This window comes from Monodelphis domestica, chromosome 7 (assembly GCF_027887165.1).
Source record: "Monodelphis domestica isolate mMonDom1 chromosome 7, mMonDom1.pri, whole genome shotgun sequence".
NCBI classification, from domain to species: domain Eukaryota; kingdom Metazoa; phylum Chordata; class Mammalia; order Didelphimorphia; family Didelphidae; genus Monodelphis; species Monodelphis domestica.
This window is the reverse complement of record NC_077233.1, coordinates 86,331,135-86,347,541: the sequence shown is the minus strand read 5'-3', so window position 1 is coordinate 86,347,541 and position 16,407 is coordinate 86,331,135. Positions and strand designations below refer to the sequence as shown.

General features: G+C 37.1%; 1 protein-coding gene across 50 annotated transcripts in view; it reads right to left on the bottom strand.

Moving 5' to 3' along the window:
- PBRM1 (polybromo 1) overlaps positions 1-16,407 on the bottom strand; it is a 144,543-nt gene that overhangs the window by 114,447 nt on the left and 13,689 nt on the right. For 42 of the 50 annotated variants that reach the window (XM_016424578.2, XM_007500485.3, XM_007500490.3 and 39 more), the window contains 5 exons: positions 7,607-7,723; positions 6,292-6,360; positions 4,042-4,140; positions 2,421-2,506; positions 1,682-1,777 (listed from right to left, as the gene is read on the bottom strand). In XM_016424578.2, the coding sequence (XP_016280064.1) occupies positions 1,682-1,777; positions 2,421-2,506; positions 4,042-4,140; positions 6,292-6,360; positions 7,607-7,723 (467 nt within the window). The remainder of the gene's footprint in view (positions 1-1,681; positions 1,778-2,420; positions 2,507-4,041; positions 4,141-6,291; positions 6,361-7,606; positions 7,724-16,407) is intronic. The other 8 variants (XM_016424584.2, XM_056804920.1, XM_056804918.1 and 5 more) reach the window with 1 other exon arrangement.

Below are 16,407 nucleotides of genomic sequence, written 5' to 3'. Positions count from 1 at the left end.
ATATTTACTAACTTTATATTCATGTTGTATATATTTCTATAAGTACTTGTCCCCCTCCTCCATAGGTTTTCTTACATGCACAAATCTGATCATTTCAGTCCTCAATTTTTAAAAATTTCCTCTTACTTTAGTAGTTTATGGAGTAAGTGCATTGTGAGTGGGAATTTTTTGGGGGGAGTATCTCTATCCCCATAGGAACACAGTATTTGTGCTTAATACTTGTTGAATGATTAAGAAAAATTCAATTAGTGATGGATCAGGAAGCACAGGACTTGAAATAAATATCTTTTGTTCACCTTATTAAGTCTGTAAGCAATATGCTCTAAAAAAAGCTTATACTTAATCATTTTCACAAATAGCAATTCTTTTGACTGAAATAATATCACAAAAATATCTTCATCTACAGGATAAGGACCTCAAGAAATAAAATTATAAAGTACACAATCCCCGCCCCCCCCCCAACCTATAATACAAAGTAGTAACTTGATGCTAAGGGAAAAATTAACAGATTTTGGCTTTGTAATATCAATGAAGGGCAGTTAGGTGATGCAGTGATAGAGTAGAGGTTATGGAATTAAGAAGACCCATTTTCCGGAGTTGAAATCTAGCCTCAGACACTTACTAGCTGTGTGACTCTGGACAAGTCACTTAACGCTACTTGCTTTAGTCTCTCTCATCTGTAAAACGAGTCAGAGAAGGAAATGGCAAATAACTCTAGTAGCTTTGCCAGGAAAAATCCAAAGGGGTCTTGAAGAATTGATACAACTGTAACATTTGAAAAATATCAATGAAAGAGAGTATCTAGAAGCCTTAAGATCTTTATTGTAACAGTTCTAACCAAAAAAACCAAACCAAAACAAAACAAAACAGATTTGGAGTTTTCTAATCATAGTACTTCAATGTTCTCTGGGAAACCCATATTTTAAACCATAGAAGAATTAGTAATTTTTTAATACTTATACAGTGCTATCTACTTTTTAAAAGCCATTTTTTTTGGTGCCTTTTCTTTTATATGGGGGCAGCTATTTGGCACCATGGGTAGAATACTGGCCCTGGAGTTAGGGAGATGAGTTCAAATCTGGCCTCAGACACTTACTACCTATGTGACTGTGGGCAAGTCATTTAATACTGCTTGCCTTAGTTTCTTCATCTGTAAAATAAACTGAAGAAAGAAATGGCAAACCACTCTAGTATCTTTGCCAAGAAACCCCAAATGGAGTCATGAAGAGTTGGACCTCACTGAAAACAATTGAGTAACAAATTGCTTTCCAATATCATTCTTTTTTGAATATACTTTCTACCCAGTTAGACATCCCTTGTAACTAAGATTTAAAAATGAAAACCAAAAACTATACAATGAAACAAATTAACATACTATCCATGTTTAACAATTTATGCAACATTCCATACATCTAGCTGAACACTTCTATAATGAAAGGAGGGAGGTGTTGTATATATTTCTATAAGTACTTGTACTTAATAGGGCCAAGGTTGGTCACAATTATACAGCATGCATTCTTTGTTGTCAATGTTATTTCTATTTAGTGTTATATACTTTCAGAAGAACTTTCACATGTATTCAAGAAGTTCTAATAACAGCAATGATTCTACTTCAAAATAGTATCAGGCAAAGCTATTGAGATTTTGCAACCAATGTGCAATGCTCAATTATTTCTCTTACCGATAATATTTGCTGGTAGAATTTCTCTCTTCACTAAGGCTGCCCTTACCCTGTGAAGAACCTGTCAGCTTGGCTGCAGCCAAATTGGATGGAGTCCTGTTCAGAAATGAGACAACTGAGAGGCCCAAGTCCCAATTGATACAATAGAGAAATCATGACACTCAGCAAACAAGAAGCCAGAAGACAGTGACAAGTCATAGTGGGCAAATGAGAAACCTAGAATTTAGGATTGTCAAGGACCTTGGAGACAATCTATTTCAACTTTCTCATTTTATAAAATAAGAAACAGACTGACCTATTCAGTTTACTAAAGTAGTTAAGAGCTGAGTCAGAACTAATTATTTTCACCTTTCCATAGTACCTATCTACACTTGATTTAACCAGAATGAGTTAATAATGCCATTTGGCAATCTTTTTACTAGTAGCTTTTCCTCTCAAGAGACTGTAAAGAAATGGTGATGGATATATAGAACAATGGGAGGTGTCACTGGAAAGATACTGAGTGTCAGGGGTAGAACTCTCATTCAAATTATAATGTCTCTGCAGAGGAAAGGACTATGAGTAAACTAGGTGGAACTCCATCCAAATCCCTTGATTAATTTTATAGTTATGAAACAAAATGTCAATACTGGTTTTAAAAACAACAACAACCAAAATATTCCTGAAAGGGAAATATACCAGATTATAAAAACCCAAGACACGTTCAGACCCCATGATCTGAGAAAAAGTTTCTACCTACCTTATTCGAAGGCTTGACTTGGCCATTTCAACATGTTCAATTTCTGCCTTTTTCAAATGAAATATTTTTTTAATTGAATTTGCATCCTGTTAAAATAAAAATTATGATTTAATAAGTGAATTAAGTTTTAAAAGGTATAAAGTTTCATTTATCAAGTTTTCCTTCTGCAGAACATGCTACATGAAGTAGTCTTCTAAAACCATACTCAAACTACAGCTCCTCACTGTTCTTAAAAGGCTATCTGATTCCCCCCAAACATTCACAAAGCTGTCACTTGATTCAGTGAAACTATATAAGCTTGCCTAGAACTGTCACAAAAAGTATGGCATATACTCAAGTAAAAAGAAAGTAAAGTATTAATGGTAAATGGAAAGAAAAGAAGAGAGTGACTAGTACTTGTTTACCTTAGTCTAAAAATGGAAAGGTTATGTGTTAGGAGAAAGGTTTCCTGGGTAAATACAGATGCTCAGATCAATTGTAAGGTATTAGCTTTAATATCTTAAATCCAAACTAATAACTCATTTTAGGAACAAAATGTTTTTCCTTTTCTTTAAACTGTGAAAATGAAGGCCAATATTCTCATTCAAGGCAGAGGTCCAGGGGACTACTAAGACATTGCTGTATAATGGGTAGATGACTTTAAGGCTTATAAAGCACTTTACAAATATTATCTCAGTTTATCCTCACAAAGACCCTGGATGGTAGATATTATTATTATCCCCATTTCATAGATGAGGAAACTTGGGCAGAGGTTAAGTGACTTACTCAGTCACATAGTGTCTAAGGCTAGATCTGAACTCAGGTCTTCCTGATTCCAGGTCCACACTGTCAGATGTGGAATCTAAATCAGATGTTTTTGCTTTTCTTTGTCACAAGGGAAGGCTTGGTTTGGAGGAAGAGAAGGAGGTGGGAAATGATTATGAAAATAAAGAAAATGTCATTAATAAAATGTTTTTTAAAAGAACATTAAAGCAAAAATAAGAGTATTCATTTTCTTTACTTGTAGCAAATCTTGTAGCAAATCAATACTTGTAGCAAATCTTGTAGCAAATCAATAATTGTAAGAAAAAGATTATAAAAATGCCTTACTAAAGACACCACAGGACCAAAAAAAGTTTGTGGTTCTAACATGATTCAACTTGGAAATTTTTTTAAATGTCTTTTAAAAATTCATGTCATCTGCCTTCCAAGCAAGAACTTGCAGGTATCAGGATCAACATCTTATAGACTGGAGGCTTTACCAGAAGTTTCTCTAAGTCTTCTTGTTATGCTTTGTTGACATGTACTTTTATGGATTCCAAATGAAACATCATTAATTTGGAGTGAATTTCTAAAAGGCTCAAAGAAATTCAGTAACTTGCCCATAATTACCGTACCACCATCAAATAGTCAAAGCATGTACTGATATCTCTCTTGATCCTAAATTCACTGATTTTTCCACTATACTTTGCTACATTTATTAACTTCAAACCAAGGAGATAAGACAATTCACATTAAAAACTATATTGTATAAATTCTTTTTAACAAACTTACAGCTTACTTAATAACATGAAAGTCAGAAAGAGGCAAAAAGAAAGATCCCCTATCCCCTATCCCAATGGCCTGATGATTATACACAAACCTTAAATACTTGAGACCCAGGTTCATTGTAGGTTTTGGCATTTTTAGCCAGGAGATCTATATCCTTTGCCATTGCATGGATACTTTTATAACTCCCATTCTAGGAGAAATAACAAAACAGGCAATAACTATTATAGAAAGTTATTAAGAATTTAAAAATCAATTAAGTTATTTATATATTTAAAAACTTCAGTGAAGGCGAAACATTCAAATAACTAATATGTGCAATCACTGATCTTTTTATTAACCTTCCTGTCATGGGAAATTTAAAGAGTTTTTGACCATTTAAAGCAAAACATAATTGAATTTTAAGATAACATGAAGCAATATGCAGATTGGTTGTTTTGTAAAAAAAAAAAAGGCAGAAATTAGAAAAGAGGGAGGATGCCCATAAGCAAAGGCAGGAACAGAAAGGTCATTTTCTGGAGACAAGAGGAGACTGACACTGTGGGTTAATAAGAAGAAAGAAGTGTTAAACAGGCAGTAAGTTAGGGCTAAATTATGGCTAAAAGAAAAGCCAAGATGACTGATATAGTTTTCATAGACCCTCTACATCTTAGTCAATGGGCTTCATGAATAGTTATGGAAAAAAAAAAACAGACAACCTGGGTCTCAAACTTCTTGTGCTGAGCCATGCCAAACTTAGGTGGCTAGATCTTGGACAAGAGATATCTACTCTATCACCATGTGTATATGAAAATTTTCCAGCATGGTGAGGGTGATCTTACCAAGAGTTTTGCTTCATTGACAAAGCCTTTGGGAACTCAGGGTCATTTCCATGTTATGATGAAGTACCTAAGTAGGACTACTGTGGATTAGGTAAACAATTTTTTTTGAGAGATACACAATAATTTATTAAGACACCCTTGGGAGAATCCTCAGTCTTCAACCTTCAGTCTACTCCTTAACAAGCTATTCCATCCAAAGCTATTGTTTTATATCTCTAAAAAAGACAAGAGAAAGTGGCTTGGGATTTAGATTTAAGGCAACCAGGGAAATGGTAAACTCTACAAGTGTGAGAATCAGCAGTTGATATAGTTTCTTTGACCAATAAAAGGGGTGAAGGATGGGGAACAAAAGTCGTTTTAAAATTGAATGGCAAATACAATTTTTAAAAGTTTATATTTTAAAAAATTCTATAAACTTTGTGTTCTATATTTAAAAAAACAAAACAAAATAAAACAAAAAATTGGGGCCCCCAAAGAAATTCTACTAAAAGCTTATATCTGTAAAGCTCTTTATGATTACAAAATGCTTTATGTTCTCATCTCACTTAGTTCTCTTTACTTTTTTGTAGTAAATATTACAAATATTTTTTTCCTCATCAATTTACAGTGGATGAAATTGAAGCTCAGAAAGGTTCAGTGATTCCCTAAGGCCAGAAGCTTCTAAATGGCAAAACTAAGACCAGACTATGTGTTTTCTGACTTCAAGTCTATTGTCTTTTCATCAACCCAGGGAGTCATTATAGATTCTGGAGAAGTGGAGTGACATGGTGGAAGATGTATTTTAGAAAGATCAGCCCAGTAGCATGAAGGATGGATTGTAAAGAATTTGGAGTTAGAGAGTAAGGTGATAAGAGCCTGGATTAAGATGGTATTAGTAATAGCAAAGTTAAGACATGTTTGGAAGTATGGAACACTGGGACATGATGACAGATGTAGCACACAAAGTGAAAAAGGTATGGGAATAATTTGTAAACAATGAAATTCTTTGCTTTAAGGTATAAAGCAATTTTATAGTGTCATGAAAAAACATCCTCCTCCTAGGAATATATTAGAAATTCAGGATGATTTTGGATAGGAAAATTGCATTCTTCTCAAGATCAGACATTGGCTGCTGATGACACAGTAAATAGGCCAATATTTTAAAACACTGTGAAAATTTTTGTACTCTCAAATAATTCCTCATTTATTTTAATACAATTAGCCAAATACTTAGAAATGAATTTTCTAAGAAAAAATGACTGATATGCTTTATTTTTGTTCAAAGCACAGACATTTATTCTACCAATGAGAAAGTTCTATTTTCTGGAGAAGCAGAAATTACATACTACCTCCTCAAAAGTTATAATGATTAACACTGTCCTTATTTGTTTACATTACATGTCATACTCTACAGAAACATTTACTTCTAAATATATTTTAAAAGCGTGATGCTATACTCTAAGTCCTTCCCTCAACCTCCCCACAAATGTACTAGCAGATCTACTCAGAATTATACTATATACAATACATAGACCTCTTCACACCTGTATTCTCTGAGCAATCGTCTTAAGATCGATGGGCTCCTTAATTATTGCATAATAGTCAGGATATTGCTGGAAAATAAAACACACAGTTTCATTAAACTTTAGGCCACCAGTTAAAGAAACTATCATTCTATAAGACCAAATGAGCATTTGCTTCTATAAAATATTGATGAGTAAAAGACCCAGAAGGCATATCCAGAACAGTGTTCTATTTGCAGCTATAAAACATTTGGGTTTTGATACATTATATATATATAAAATGTCTACCAAAGAACACTGCGCAAGTTTTATTTATGTGGAATTTGGTGATCGTCATGAGATCCCAAATTCATAGGATCAGAGAACTTAAAACATAAAAATACAAATTATCCATGCCTAAGGACACAAACAAGGGAATTCTGGAAAGAAGAGTTGCAAAATTCTTTTACTGCTGTATTGTGAGTAAAATTCTGCCCCCCCCCCCCCCCCGCCCCATTTGAATCCTTAAGGTTTTAGGAAAGGTAAGAAAGGTCTTCTGTTAGGTTTTCTGCTGAACTGAGTGTTTTGATGAAGAGTGGAACTCAGTTGCAGCTTATGCAGTCATTACCACTCTAATAATAACAGAAAAAGAGGTATGTTTAATGCATATAAAAGGGGTCAGCTTTAGAATCAGAAAAACTTGGGTTCAAATTCTGCCTCTGACACATACTAGCTGTGATTGTGAACAAATCAATGATTTCTCAGTGCCTGAGGCAATTCTAAAACTAAGGTTCAGAAAAGTTGCAGAATTGTAGCAGGGAAGGGAGTTTTCAAGTCAGAAATTTATGACACTGGTGAACAGATCTGGACCAAAAAACAAGAAGAGTATCTAGAGAAGTTAGGTTATAATAGACAATCCAAAGCCATGAACCCTAGGGACAAGCCATTTCTTCTCTCCATCTTGGAGCTGCCATTATATCTGTAGAAAGGCTCTTCAGCTTTTGAATGGATGTCAGGATAGAGTGGGAAGAGCCCTGAGCTAGCTTGTACACTGACATAACAGACTCAAAGGTGCCACTAACTAGAGATATGGCCTCTTTTACCAGGATGAAACTATCTCATTTTAAAACCTTATCTAGAAAAATCTTTTTTTGATGTCACTTCTTTCTACCATATACTTACTTGGTAATGAGAAAAAAATAAACATGATGAACCAGCTTCTCTCTCTCTCTCTCTCTCTCTCTCTCACCCTGTCCTCAAGGTTTGAGAACCTTTTCTTTTCTTTCTTTAAAGAAAAAAGACTGGGATTCTTATAAACATCAGCATAAAAAATTAAATGCCTCTAAATTCAACTCACCACTTTTGAAGGAAGTTTCTGAAAAAGCTCACTTATGAGACGTCCTGATGGGTTTGTAGCTATAGCTATGGCTTCAAGAAGCTGCTCAAGGATCTCTTTCAGGTAACTTGGAGAAGACTAGCAAAGACAAGAAAAATAAAAGTGCCTTTGTGAGTGTTAGAAAAATCTAAAATAAATGCCGAGTAATCAATAGCTACTAAAAACATAAGTTTAATTCATGAAGGATGTTAAAACACAGAATATAAAATTTTTTATGCATGCTTAGAGAATATATTGCAGAGCTGTTATATTTATGTTCTATCAGGAAGAACCTTATAAATGAAGCTATCTTATAACCAAAATCTTTTATTATTTTAGTAGACAAGTCCTCTGCATCATATCTAAAATAGATCTATGTTATATTAAAATCTGTTCTGAGGTATATTGAGTTATAACAAGATAGTAATTATGTCAGATAAAGGAAATGCTGCTCTCAAGGATGAAAATATAGAAAAAACAAGCCTTCATGACAATCTGTTCTTTTTCCATCTATTGAGTATGATCCAAAGATAGCTAAAGTCATGAATGCTATAAAGAATTAACTCCCAAATCTATTCTCTGGTTCTTAAAGACTGGATTTCATCCTTAGTTTTTTGGTCGTCCTTTTCCTTTTGGTCTGATTTTCTTTGGAGGTCATCTTCTATCCTCTTTACCTCGTCTTTCATTTCCTTTTTCTCATCTTTCATCTTCTTCACCTCATCTTTCATCTCCTTTGCCTCATTTTCCAGCTGGTTGATTTTGGCTTTCAAGACACCATTTTCTTGTTTTAGTTCAAGTGCCTCTGTTTCCAGATGACTTATCTTAGTTTTTAAGTTCTTTTCCCAATTGTCTTCAGCCTCTCTTGTGTTTTGAATTGCATTTTGAGTTCTTCCAAAGCCTGTATACAATTCGCTGGGATTTCTGATTTTTCCTTTGCTGATCCCTCCCCCTGTTTCGTTAGCTCTTTGCTCATTACCTGTGCAAAAGCTGTCTATTATAATTTCTTTCTTCTTTTTCTGTTGTTTGCTCGGGTTTACCCCTTCTTTGCTCCCTGTATTTGTCTGTGCTCTTGCTCCTCTCTCTCTCTCTCTCTCTCTCTCTCTCTCTCTCTCTCTCTCTCTCTCTCTCTCTCTCTGGTTTTGGGTCTGTCAGTCTCCCTTCTTGGGGCTTTGTCAGATCTCTTGGTACACTCTCTAGGGGAGGAATGTTAGCTTCCCTGTCCTCTGGAGGCTTTTGATCGGATTAAGTTCAACTGGGTTGGGCTGTATGTGCTCTGAGGCCGAAGATTCCTGGAAGGCTGGGCCGCTGGGGCTCTCTCCAGTTCTCCCCAGCTGCTTCTCCGCTGTCTGCAAGGTTCCCCAGTGCCTTTGCCTACCTCCCTGAGCTCTGAGGAGTCCTGATGGGATTAGGTTCAACTGGATTGGTCTGGATGTGCCCTGAGGCAATGGTGAGACTGGAGCCTGATAGAGGGACCCAGCCATGGCCCAGTCTCTCCCTGGCTTCCTCCCCGTTGTCCACGCTGGACGCTCAGTGCCCCACTGCTCACAAGGTAGACCCTCCAAACCCAGCACCTTTACCCACTCAGAGGTTCCTGCTGCTGCTGGGGGCTCAGCCCTCTGGGTTGTGGGGGAGGGGTCCTGGTACCTTCCCTCTGCCTTCCCTTTAGACCCGAGTATTCTTGGGTTCTGGCTTTTGGGGGGCGTACCTTTTGATTTGAGTCCAGAAGGAGGGTTCCCTGCCTCTGTCCTGTTGCTCAGCTTGAATTTCGGTGCCCTAGGAGCATTCAGTCTGTAATCGGTAAGGAAGGGTCTTCCGCGAGGTCTGAACTGTTGCAGCTTGCTAAGCAGTCATCTTGACTCCTCCCTCCAAATCTATTCTCAAAGCTGGCATTAAGACTTCCTACTTTTCACTTTCTGACTTGGCATTTTGAGAGCATGATGGTTATTCGTGTATGTGTATGAAATATGTGCATTTATCACAAGTCAGTATATATGTGAAGGCTATCAGTTTGTCAGTAAATAAACATTTATTAAGTGCCTATTATATTACAGGCACTGTGTAAGCATGAGGGATACAAAGAGAAGCAGTATAGTCCTGGCCAGAAGGAACTCACAGTCTAATGGGGAGAGACAACAAGCAACAAATATGTACAAAAAACACCCCCCCCCCCCATAGCTATGTACTTTATATATATCATATATATATAATAGGAAATAATTAAGACAAGGAAGGCACTAGAATTAAGAATGGTTGGGAAAGATTTCCTGTAGGAGGTAACAATAATAGCTAACATTATTTACAGAGTAATTACTATGTGTCACATTGTGCTAACTGATTTACAATTATTATCTCATTTGATCCTTACGCCAACCCAGGGAGGTGAATTATTATGTCCATTTTACAGATGAGAAAGCAGAGGCAAACTGAAGTGAGGTGACTTTCCCAGTGTTGTACAGGTAGTAAGTATTTGAGGCTTGATTTGAACTTGGGTCTTCCTTAATCTACATCTGCCACTCTGCTCTATGGTGCTCCCTAGTGGTTGCCTCAGTGATATGGTGATTTTTGTTTTAGTAAACTACCAAACTCCAGTTAATGCTGCAGATAAAAGGATACTAGAAAATGTATACATTATATTTCTGTGTGGTTTTCTATTCCCAAAGCTGGTTGGCTACATTAGAGCTCCAACATGATTATGCCTATCAGCACACAATCCAACTTGCTCTTGTGCAGTGGAGATCAACTGCAAATGAATTAAGTCTTCCTAGATTTATCACAATCCTCTCCTCTCCTATTTAACAAAAAAAAAAAACAAACTGCCTATTATATGCCATACTAATCTGAATGAATAGATCATTTCTTTCCATCCTTTCAATCTGGCTTATATAAAGCCTGGGTAGAGTCTAATGGAGAGAGACAATAAGCAACATTTTGGCATACCTATAACCCCACATTGAGTAGTGTGATATTATTTTTTTTGTGTGCATATTTGACCCAATTCCAGAGAACTGATTTTGGTTGGTGTGGCCTGTATTTGGGAGCAAGACCTTCCAGCCTCAAATTTTACTGGGGGGAAATAGAGGTGTGAGATATGCAATGATAATAAAAGACAGGGAAATTTCAAGAGCACCAACAATTGGGAGGATCAGGAAAGGTCTGCGCTGATCCTTGAAAGATGTTAAGGATTCTAAAAAATAAATTTAAGAAGAGGGTGTTTTTCAGGCATGACATGGAGATGAAAGATGCTAAGTTGTAATCAGGAAAAGGCTAAGTAGGCAGTTTGGCTGGAATTCAGACTGAGGGAAGACAGAGACTGTAACATGGATAGAGTGGCAAGTTAAATGGGACCCAGAGAGTATAGGGGTTGGCTGAAGAGTACATATCTTATCCTGGAGGCAATGAAAAAATCACTCCAGATTTTTGAGCAAGGGATTTGAAACTTCTGAAAATTTTCTCCTCTCTGAGTTTTTGTAATACTGGTCTTTCCTACCTGTTTCACTGCCCCCCCACCCTTCTTTCTTGGATCTTCATCCATATCAGAACCCACAAATGGGAGGTGTTCCCTTAGGCTGTGTCCTGGGCTCTCTCTCCTTTCTCTCCATACTATCTCATCACTTTTCAAAGGTTCAATTATTACCTTTAGTCAGCCAAAGTGCCAGATCCTCATTATCTAGCCTCAGTCTCTCTCCCGAACTCATATCCCATATCCTCAATTGCCTATTGGAATTCTGAACTTGATGACCCACAGGCACCTCAAACACAACCTGTCTAAAAGAGAACTTGTTATTTTCCCCCCAAACTTTCAAATTTCCACATCACTGTTGGGGGCACCATCATCTTTACAGTCACTAGGTTTACAACCTTAGTTATCATCTACTATTCTACCTTACTGACTCTACATATCCAGTCAGTTGTCAAATCTATCCTCTGCACAGTTCACAAAGTGACTTCCTGAAGTGCAGGTATGGCGGCTGTGTTAGCCCCTCACCCACCCTCCAGTGGCTCTGTTACCTCCTAAAATGAAGGTCATTTAAAAATCTTATAATCTGGGCCCTTGCTCTCTTTCCAGTTTTCTACATCACTACCCTCTATGTTATCCACAGTCCAACCACACTGGCCTGCCTGCAGATCCTTTTATATGTGATACTCCACTTTCTCTGGCTGTTCCCCCAGGCCAAGCATGCTCTCCTCTCTACTCCTCCTCCTCCTCCTTCTCCTTCTCCTCCTCCTCCTCTTCCTCCTCCTCCTCCCAGAATCTCTAGCTTTTGTGAATCTCACAGCTTTCTATCTAAGACTGCTTTTTGTCTACTCTTGCATATAATAATCTTAGAATACATAGAATAAATCTTGCATGTTTATTTACTTATAGTTTGTGTTCCACATTAGAATGTAAATTTCTCTTTGACTAGACAATCCAACATTTATTTGAGTGAACTGCTGGATGCATACAACCGTGGCAGTTCTCTGGCTTAAATTGAACTGCTAATAACACAATAACTACTAACAATTATTCACATACCTATATATATTGCAATGTCCCCTTTTTTAGTATCTTAAGTTTCAAATAATAGTAATTAAATTTAAAATATATATATATAGTTGTATACAAAAAAGGATCATACTTAAAACCATGAAGTTCTATCTAATATTGCTATAGATGTATGTATGACTACATATACATTTCTGCATACATAAATATTATGTAACATTCCACACCTCATCAAAACTCTTCTGCTTACGTGTACTTTCTTCTAAACTTGTTTTTTACATGCTTTGCACTTGAGTATAATGATCCTCTCTTTCATCAGTATTGCCATGTCTGTCTCTCTCTCTCCCCTCATTAAAAAGCTGAAATAAACTTTGTAACAAACAAGCATAGCTAGTCAAAATGAACGTGCCCAGGGGGCATGTCCCACAGTGTTTGCCTCTTTCTGCACCAAATCCATGACCTCTCTTTCAGGAGGTAGGTGACCTGTTGTTACTAGGTTCTCTGGAGATATGGATGGTCCTTGCACTGACTGACATTAAAAAAAATTTTTTTCAAAGCTGTTTTTCTTGCATAAAATTTTCTGTTCTTTCTTGCTTCACTCTGAATCAGTTCATACTAACCAAAATTCTCTACAATTTCTAATACAACATATTCCATTTCATTCATATACTATAATTTGTTCAGTTGGTCCTCAACTGATGGGTAATCTTGGATTCTCATTCTCTCTGCTGTTCTTTTTTTTCCCTTTTAGTCTCCTGTTTAGGATCAGCAGCTATACCCTTCCTCCTCTTCTTTTTCTCTCCTGTATTTCCACTTGTTTCTTAGTTAGTTTGCTGTGCTGCTACACGAAACTCTTTGGGAATATATATTTGTGTGTTCAATTCTTCTTTCCTTCTTTTGCCTGATGCTGCTCTTTCTTGCTCTTTGCTCCATATTTGCATACTAATGTCTCCCAAGACAGAAAGCTCTCTGTATCCCTTTCATACTTCCTCTTCCTCCCTTAAAATGGCCTAGAAAAAAGCTCTTCCCCCTAACCTCAGGTGTTCAATTTTTCTTATTCATCTCCTTTATTAGTCTTTGAAGAAGTTAATGCTTGTGAAGAGAAATCTCTTTACTCTCCCTTTATTAGAAAGTTAGCAGTGCATCATCATAAAGACCCCTCTAATTGCTCAAATAAAATGACCTATCTAGGTTTTTCTTGACTTCCATTTGCATTTCAAAGTTTCAAATAGGGCATGCTGAGACCTCTCTGTGGATACTTGCAGGCCCCTGGCTTGGTCAGCTGAGAGTCTGGTCCTGCCCCTGAACTCTGGGTGTGGGGCACTCTAGCCTCTCTTCAGGTGGAGCTCTGCCCTCACTGGGCCAGCCTGCATCCTGGCCCCTCCCCCAAACACAGGGGGGCAGAGCATGGGCAAGCAGTCTGGGGTGGGTGGGTGGGGCATGGTACAGGGTCCCTAAAAAGTTCCAAAAGATTCACCATCACTGTTCTATTTCATTAGAGGCCATTGTTTTGCCTATAGGATTATATTTAGTTTTTCATTTATAAGCCTCTATCTTTTGCCTTTGGAATACTGTAGTCAAAGATCTTGGCTCATTTTTGATTGAAGCTGCTAAGTGTTGTGTAATTCTAACAGAAGTTCCTCAGTACTTTAACTGGTTATTGTTGTATGTAGAGTAGCATTTTTTTCTTTATTTATAAGAGTTCTGAATTTGGCTGTGACATTCTTGGGACTTTTCTTTTGGGGTTTCTTTCAAGAGGTGATCAGTTCATTCTTTTAGGTTATCTTTTAGTTCTAACAGATCTGGATGGTATTCATAGTATCCTGCCTTAAAAAAAAATCCTGGTATTCATGGAGCCTGATAATACTTAAATTATCTCTACTTGATCTGTTTTTCAGGTCAAGTGTTTTTGAGACCAGATTGAATACATTTTCTTCTATTTTTAAAAATTTTTTGATTTTGCTTTAATATTTGTTACATGACTTAGGAGAAAGAATGCTGTTCACATCCAAAGAAAGAACTCCCTAGAAATGGAAATGTATTAAAAAAATATGTGATTGATCATGTAGTCTGATAAGGATATGATTGGTGTTTTGATGTTAAAGGATAACTCTACTGCAAATATGAATAACATAGAAATAGGTTTTGAACAATGATACATATATAACCCAATGGGACTGCTTGTTGGTTTCAGGAGGGGGGAAGAAAGAGCAGGTGGTAGGTGGGGTAGGGATCATGAATCAGGTAACTATGGAAAAATATTCTAAATTAAAAAATTTGTTGCATGAGGTTACTGAATTGTGTGTTCTCATTTAGTTTTCAGTGTGCGTCTTACTTGGGTAAAGCCCACCATTTTCTCTTCTAAGCTATTTTTTCTTTTTCCAATTCTTTTTCTTTTGTAGGAACGGAAATTATGAGACTGGCTGTAAATTAATAATTTTATTAAACAAAAGTGGTAGGAGTAAAGGATGGAAAAATAAGAGAGAAATATAAAAGGTACTTTCCTTATTGCTCCATTTAGTTTGTGGCTGCCATTAGGGCCCCCTAGAAACACCACACAGGAAAGCCTCGTCAGCAACAAACACAGAAGAGAAGAGCACAAAAAAAAAATCTGCTCTTGCCTCAGTTTATCGAATCTTCTCGCCACCCACTAACTCTCTCAATTCACTGTCTTAGGAGCCAACTATGGCTTTCTTTTTCGCCTGCGCCACCTGGGGTGGGGGGTGGGGGCAGTCCAAGGAGCATTGAAGGGGAGATCAACCTTCCCCTTGTCTCATGATCTCTTGACTCTACTGCTGCCTTTTTCTGACTGCCATTCTAACCTTATGACTCAATTCACCCAATGATTTCCTTCACACTGCCTTGGCCTCCGGATCAAATAGACAGCAGGAGATGAGGTCAAGTGTGCGACCCCAGGAGAGGGAGGAAAGTAAATTTCCTTCACACACTTCAGAACTTTGATTTTCATTTTTATCATTTGCTTCATTTTTTCTAGGTATTCATATAGTTTTTGTTTGTCGGGGCAGCAAGACACTCTTATGAGAGGAATGTGAATCTTAGAACACCAGGTCTAGATTTGCGGTTCAAAGCTAGCTTCAGACACTTTCTAGATATGTGACCCTGGGTGAGTCACTTAACCCCAATGGCCTAACCCTTAACACTCTTCTGTCTGTCTTAGAATCTAATTATTAGAATTAGAATACTTAGAATACTAAGTATTGATTCTAATACAGAAAGTAAGGGTTTTAAAAAAAGAAAACATGTGTGATTTGAGTTTCTGCTCTAGTTCTTAAAAGTTATTTTCTTTGGGAAGATCTCTTAAGTTATGTAAATTTTGTCGTATTCTTTGGGTTACTTTTCTCTTCAGCTCTAGTTCTTTGAGAGGTTCCAATAGGCTCTGCTCCCAGAAGCTTCGTAGGACTCTGTGGTTTACATAAAGCTCTGAACCTTCAGGAATGTACTCAGAACAGGGTGTTAGGGACTGTGGAGCCCTGGCCATTTTTGTTCTGTGGAACCTCCAGGTGCTCTACTGCGGGTTTACAACTACCCTTAGGGTTTTTCTGGGAGGTTTTCTACTCTTGATGGCTCCAGACATAGAAACCAGTAAGTTATAGGTATCTCTGGTCCCCCTTTGATTATAGAGAGGCCATTGGTTTGAATGCTTGTTCTTGTGGCTCCTTTTCCCATTAATTATGAGCTAATAGCTTTCTACATGGTTCTCCTGCAGAAGATGTTTCTTACTGTAGTTTCCCACTGGGTTTCTTGATGATCATTCAATCTAATGAAAATTTCATTTTTTTTTGCTGGAGTTAGGTGTGAGAGAACCTTAGTTCAGGTAGCCAAAGTCCAAGGGAAAATTTTCTATAAATTGAAAGAGTCTGTATATCTTATGTTCAAAGAAAGAAGATTTGCCCAGTCAGACAGCAGTGTGGAACAACCAAGCAGTGAGCAAAGAAAGTTTTGTAGGGTGCAGATGCTCCTGAATGGACCAATGACAAAAACTGCATGCAAACCAGAGCATATGTATTTTTCTTCCTCATGTGCTTCCATAACATGGATTGGTGTAAAAGTGTAATCCTGCAGTGGATCATGATCTATTTTATTACTTATGCATTTTCTTTAATATGTGAGTATCTATGACATCATAATTATTTCTTTTGCCTTAAGTAAATGGTTGTTTTTCAAAAACTGTAAGGCCTGGAAGATATGGCCTATTTTTGCCTTAAAAAAAAAAAAGTCCTAGTGTTCCACAAAGGGCCCGACACACATTAGTAGATGCTGACTGGCACAATAAAAC